Below are 6,574 nucleotides of genomic sequence, written 5' to 3'. Positions count from 1 at the left end.
TGGAGGTGTGCACCTGTGTTCATTCACACAAAAGGCCAGGCGTGGAGGTGTGCACCTGTGTTTATTCACATAAAAGGCCAGGTGTGGAGTTATGCACCTGTGTTCATTCACACAAAAGGCCAGGTGTAGAGGTGTTCACCTGTGTTCTTTCACATAAAAGGCCAGGCATGGAGGTGTGCACCTGTGTTCATCCACATAAAAGGCCAGGTGTGCGTGGAGGTGTGCACCTGTGTTCATTCACACAAAAGGCCAGGTGTAGAGGTGTTCACCTGTGTTCATTCACATAAAAGGCCAGGTGTGTGTGGAGGTATGCACCTGTGTTCATTCACATAAAAGGCCAAGTGTGAAGGTATGTACCTGTGTTCCTAGCCCTATGAGGCAGAGATGGAATGATCACAGCAGCTTACTGGCCAGCCAATGCATCCAATTGGTGAGCTCTTGGATCAGTGAGAGATGGCTGCCTCAAAAATTAAGATGGGGAGCTGTTGGGAAGCTACCTGATGACATCATCTGACCTCCACACTTACGTGCGTCCTCAGACACACCCCTGTAATGTCAGACTTTCGCTGGGGAGGCCTGACACAAACATCTATTCATCCCAGAATAGGAAGCGATGACAGAACAAAGTCATGATTCTACCAAGGCCTAACTTTGCTTTATTTATTTCAATTTCTTAAAAAAGAAAAAGAAAAAAAAAGACACTGAAGGACACTGAAGCACATACCTCTAAGCTTACCTTATCTAACATTCTGAGGTAAATTTCATTTATGTCATTTGAGAGAAGGCATTGCTCCCTGAATTACCAAGAGCAGATTGATATTATATATTAGTATTCATTGTCCTTTTTTAAAAAATCAGTCATATTGATTGATTTCATCAAACTGTGTGGTTTATTTTATTTTTTTAATTGTTTAAAGTGCTGAGTATTTGTCTGAGTTGCTGGCAGCCTTTAGGCACAATTTTTCAAATTTTATGGTAACTTCAAAAAGTCAATAAAAGAATAGAGATGGTACTGGACATTATCTGGAATTGATTTTTTTAATAGTGAAGTAGTTAATATGTTACAAAAATAAGTGGTTGGTAGTTTACTTTCATTGCCCATCAGGTAAAATAAAAGCCAGTGGCTCTGGACAACGATCAGAGGTCAAAGGGCCGAGGGCTCAGAACCATTCTCCGTCTCTGGCCCTCTCCACCATGAGGGGAAACCAGCAGCTCACACTGGTCTCATTTTTACTGTTACTGCTTCTTCCCAGAGATGCCGCAGCTGCTGCAAAACCGTAAGCAATTCTTACTTCAGAAAATGCTTCCTTCCTACCGTGTTATCTCTTTCCTGGCTTCCTATGCAGTTATCCGTTGTCAAAGAACTTGGAGGGACCAGTAAGTTGTCATGGGTCTACTCCAGTTCTAGAAACCTCAGATATATGGGGCAGGAATCTTGTCAAACAGCACCAGATAAAAATATAGAATTTCGACCAAAAAAAAAAAAAAGGATAAACTGTTTGTCACAGTGGTTCTCAACCTTCCTAACGCTGCAACTCTTTAATACAGTTCCTCATGTTGTGCTAACCCCAACCATAAAATTATTTGTATTGCTATTTCATAACTGTAATTTCGCTCTGTTGTGAATTGTAATGTAAATATCTGATATGCGGGATATCTGACATGTGACCCCTGTGAAAGGGTCGTTCAGTCCCTCAAAGGGGTTACAACTGACCGGTTGAGAACCACTGGTTTATCAATTCATAAATGCCCTGCATCGTCCTGGTATTGGGAAGTTGCTCAGTGTCTCTGTTTCCCTAAGTTGAGGGGGGCACCCAAGGCAAATGGATAAGAGACTGCCTGAGTCTCTTTTTTTGAATCCTTCAGAAAACATAGGGGCTGCAGTAGATTTTAGAAAACATTGACAAAATTCAGACTCTTCCTGAAATATCTCACAATATGGAAAAAGAGATATGGTACTCAAGAAAAAGAAAGAAAGAAATAAAGAGATAGCCCCAAAGAGAAACAGCAGAGACCCACGAAGAAAATCTTAGACTTCATAGGGCCGATGCAGAAAAAGGATCTTTGGCAACTTTGGCAAGTTCTAATGAGATAAAAATTTTCAGGAAAGACAGACACTCAGGAGGCGAGAAACAATGTGAAATATACAACCTTGCAGAGCGGGGAAAGTTCGGGTGCCTGACCGTGAACAGCAAGGACGTGCTGGGAAAGGCGTGTTCTCCTCTTGGCAGTGTCTGGGATGTTTGCTGATTACATCAGCAGACTGCTGGCTTACATCACCAGACAGTGAGGGGAAGGAGGGAGCTGAGGTTGCTGCTTAAACTTTTTTCTTTTTTTTTTCTTTTTCTTTTTTTTTTTTTTTTTTTTTTTTCTTTTTTTTTTTTTTCTTTTTTTTTTGAGTTTTCGAGACAGGGTTTCAGGGTTTCTCCGTTGCTTTTGGTTCCTGTCCTGGAACTAGCTCTTGTAGATCAGGCTGGCCCCGAACTCACACAGATCCGCCTCCCTCTGCCTCCCGAGTGCTGGGATTAAAGGCGTGTGCCACCACCGCCCGGCCATGCTTCTTAAACTTGATTGCAAAGCAATTCAGCTTTCCCATGTGCAGCACGTTAGTTTCTAGTGCTTTCTGGATGAGAGATTTGTGGTACTCATATGGTGCCTGAGGCTACAGGCAGTTGGGTTTTTAAGGCTTCCAGTGATGAACCATCGATTAGTTCATGGTTTGGAAATTTGGAAATTTTAACCACAATATATGATACCTGTCACATCAGATGGTGTGTGTGTGTGTGTGTGTGTGTGTGTGTGTGTGTGTGTGTGTGTGTGTGTGTGCATGCATAGATCAGGAACATCTATCCATCCCAGATAGAGAATCAGCAATAGACTAGAGTAGACCACCTTGGTCAACTTGGTCAACCAAAGCATTTACTGGGGATACCTACAGGAATATGAGTCGGGGATTGCCTATGGGAGCATGGATTATTCAAAGGCAACTACAGAACCAAAACCACCTGGGTGCTGATTCATCCCTGGAGCTCTCTGAGTGACTTGCAGGTAGTTCTACTAATAGGAGAGTCTCCTACAGGGAACTTGACTGGTCCAGGAATATCTTAGAGGCAACTCGGCCTTCTCTCTTCTCTCCAGCGGTTGTTCACTGCTTCTGTAACCATGGAGAGATGTCATCAATCCTGTTAGTCTCAGCTCTCCAGAACTCATAAGATTTATTTCCTGAGTCTCAAGTTCCTCCCTGCCCCCGTCCAGGAAGGAATGTTCCAATTTGGAGAAAATTGCTACACAGCAATAACTTAAATTGATCTCCCAAAGTCTCTAATATTAGATGTTGATATTAAACATTCTGTGGATTGTAGTAATAGGTGCGGCGGGGCTGCGTCCCCAGCACCCCGCTGCCTGCAAGGCTAGCTTTACCCGAAATAATTATACGGACACTGTATTCTTTTAAACACTGCTTGGCCTTTTAGCTCTAGCCCTTACTGGCTAATTCTGATATCCCGATCAACCCATCTCTAATAATCTGTGAGCACCGGTCTTACCGGGAAGATTCTAGCCTACGTCCATCCTGGGTTGGAGCTTCATCGCGTGTGCCTCAGAGAGCAGAGCTATCCCCGCATCCGCCCAGGAGCCGGGAGCATGGCGTCTCTCTGAGGCGTCTGCCCCCGAGAGCAGAGCTGTCGAGTCTCTGAGCTCACTTCCTCTTCCTCCCAGCATTCTATTCTGTTTACTCCTCCCACCTATGTTTTAACCTATCAGGGCAAGCAGCTTCTTTATTTAATTAACCAATGACCCTCCTCCATCAGTGGATGAACACTTCCTGAAAGCCAGAGAATCACATCAGTATTTAATCTGGGATTTTTATGGTGACCTCTGGGGAACCCAATCTTGCTGAAACCTATTACTGATGGTGATATGAAATACTAAGGGAAAAGCCACAGGAATGACATCCTTTTAATCCTTTATGCTTAATCCTCTTCCCCACAGACAATATGTGGTGCTGGTCCCATCACTGCTCAACGCAGGAGTTCCTGAAAAGGCCTGTGTCAACCTCCAGCACCTGAACGAGACCGTGACACTCGACATAATTCTACAGTATGAAAAGCAGACCACAAACCTCCTCGCAGGCCAGACGGTAGAGAAGGATTCCTTCTACTGCAGCCCTTTCATGGTCAGTGTCCTTCCCGGGATGTGTGGTACTGGTAGAGAAAGAATAATCTAATTGAACATTATGTTCTCATCTATCAAAAGGAAAAATATCTTAAGGAAAATCTAACTTAAATTTCTTTTTATGAAACTTACAAACAGATCTAATGAAGTGCTTGAAAGGTTACCATAGCTATAGGAAAGATTTAATTTTACCTTAAAATGACTTCTGAGGTAAATACTCTTTATACTTTTACAGATATAAGTATTGAGATTCTTCTTTTAAGATTTATTTTCACAAGCTGGGTGGTGGTGGTGCATGCCTTTAATCCCAGCACTCGGGAGGCAGAGGCAGGTGAATTTCTGTGAGTTCAAAGCCAGCCTGATCTACAGAGTGAGTTCCAGGACAGACTCCAAAGCTACACAGAGAAACCCTGTCTCAATAAAACCAAAAAAAAAAAAAAGATTTATTTCACTTTCCATGTCTCTGTGTATGTGCACATGAGTGCAGGTAACTACTGAAGACAGAAGGGGGCACCCTAGAGCTGTGGACAGTGGTGAGCCTCATGACATGGATATGGGACCCTAATTCCCCTGCAAGGGCAGTGTGTGCTCTTAACTGCTGAGCCATCCTCAGAGGTCTTGAATACAGACTCATAAAAGCCAAGTTACTCATGTAAGACAGACGGTTGATACTGGCCTTGGAAGGTAGAATGAGATAATTATTTTTAATACCAAGACTTCACTTTGAAAATGAAGACACCATCTGTTTCATTGTGGTGGCTGCACTTGAAGGATGTCCCGCTTTTTCCTCCCTCGACCTAAGTAGTGAATTGCTAACATCACATAACACAATCTTAGCAGTCCCTGGATGTAACCGGAAATTGAGTCCTTGACATTCCCTTGCCCGTTCTCAGGGTTTCACGCAGAAAACAGACCCTGTAAAAGCTGAGCACTCAGACGCCGGGTCTGAGCACACTCTTCACGTTTCTGTCTTGCAGATCTCCAGTTTGCCAGCATCCTCAGCATTCATTATCGTGCAGATAAAGGGGCCGACCCAGAACTTCACAAGGACGAGGCCAATGCAGATAAGAAAAGCAGAGAACATAGTCTTTGTCCAGACAGACAAGCCCATATACAAACCAGGACAAACAGGTATAAGGAATTAACTGAGCAAGGACAACTGTGGGGATGTGGGTGGGTGGTATTCTTTATGACTAAGCTGCAGTCATGGCACCTCTGGCCCTGGGTTCCCACTGTGCGGGGGTGGGGAGGTACAGAGACTGTGGGATCGTTTCCCACCCCCTACACCCAACACAGAAACTATATTAATTACAACGCTGTTTGGTCAATAGCTTAGGCATATTTCTAGCTAACTCTTACATCTTAAATTAACCCATTTCTATTAATCTGTGAATCACACCCTGAGGGTGTGGCCTACTAGTAAGCTTCTGACTGGCAGCTAGCATCCTTCTTCTTCAGCAGTTACATGACATCTGACTCCACCTACTTTCTCTCTGTATCTCTGTCTGGATTTCCTGTCTGGCTTCGTTCTACTAAGCCATTGGCCAAAACAGCTTCTTCAATAACCAATGGTAATAAAAACATATTCATAGCATACAGAGGGGAACCAGTGGAGTCTCACAGAGAAAATCTCTGTTTCAGTGAAATTCCGTGTTGTCTCTGTGGACACGAGTTTTCACCCGCTGAATGAAACGGTGAGTCTCCTTTTGGTGGGTGAATTCAAATGAGATAAATATGCAAACACTTAAGTCTCATTCATTAAAAAATTAATAACCTGAAATCATGAAAGAACTATTAAGTCTATCACAGAAGATTGCCCCAAATGGACCCATGCCAGAAGCATATGCGGTGGTGGCGTCCATGCAGTTCACCAACTGCTTTCTTAAAGTGGATAAAACACTCAAAAACAAGCAGCCATGGTGATATATGCTCCTAGTCCCAGAATGTGGGAAACTGAGTTGAAGGATCACAAGGCCCTGGCCTGCCTGCACCACACAGTAAGACACTGTCAAATAAATAAATAAATAAATAAATAAATAAATAAATAAATAAATAAATAAATAAATAAATAAATGATATTCAGTCGAAAATGTCCTCTTAAGAGATTCCAGCCACTCCAGAAGTGCATCTGGTTTCTCTCCAGCAAATATCATTTGCAAAACAATAGTATACTTATTATTCAGCTCTTTCACCCAGCTAAATTTCCTCAATCAGCTGTCATAAAAGGAAAGTTGTAACAACTTAAGAGATTTATGTTCTACACTCAGGAGGCAGAGGCAGGCAGATTTCTGTGAGTTCGAGGCCAGCCTGGTCTATAGAGTGAGTTCCAGGACAGCCAGGGCTACACAGGGCTACATCCTGTCTTGAAAAATGAGAGAGAGAGAAAGAGAGAGAGAGAGAG

At 43.1% G+C, this 6,574-nt stretch overlaps 1 protein-coding gene across 1 annotated transcript in view; it reads left to right on the top strand.

Moving 5' to 3' along the window:
- The first annotated feature begins 1,137 nt into the window (after window positions 1-1,137).
- LOC101985935 (pregnancy zone protein-like) overlaps window positions 1,138-6,574 on the top strand; it is a 47,971-nt gene continuing 42,534 nt past the window's right edge. Inside the window, exons 1-4 of the mRNA XM_005365291.1 lie at window positions 1,138-1,277; window positions 3,991-4,174; window positions 5,151-5,304; window positions 5,815-5,867. Of these exons, the coding sequence (XP_005365348.1) occupies window positions 1,195-1,277; window positions 3,991-4,174; window positions 5,151-5,304; window positions 5,815-5,867 (474 nt within the window). The 5' untranslated portion in view covers window positions 1,138-1,194. The remainder of the gene's footprint in view (window positions 1,278-3,990; window positions 4,175-5,150; window positions 5,305-5,814; window positions 5,868-6,574) is intronic.

Source organism: Microtus ochrogaster, unplaced genomic scaffold, assembly GCF_000317375.1.
Source record: "Microtus ochrogaster isolate Prairie Vole_2 unplaced genomic scaffold, MicOch1.0 UNK1, whole genome shotgun sequence".
Classification (NCBI taxonomy): domain Eukaryota; kingdom Metazoa; phylum Chordata; class Mammalia; order Rodentia; family Cricetidae; genus Microtus; species Microtus ochrogaster.
This window is presented reverse-complemented; position numbering and strand designations above follow the sequence as displayed.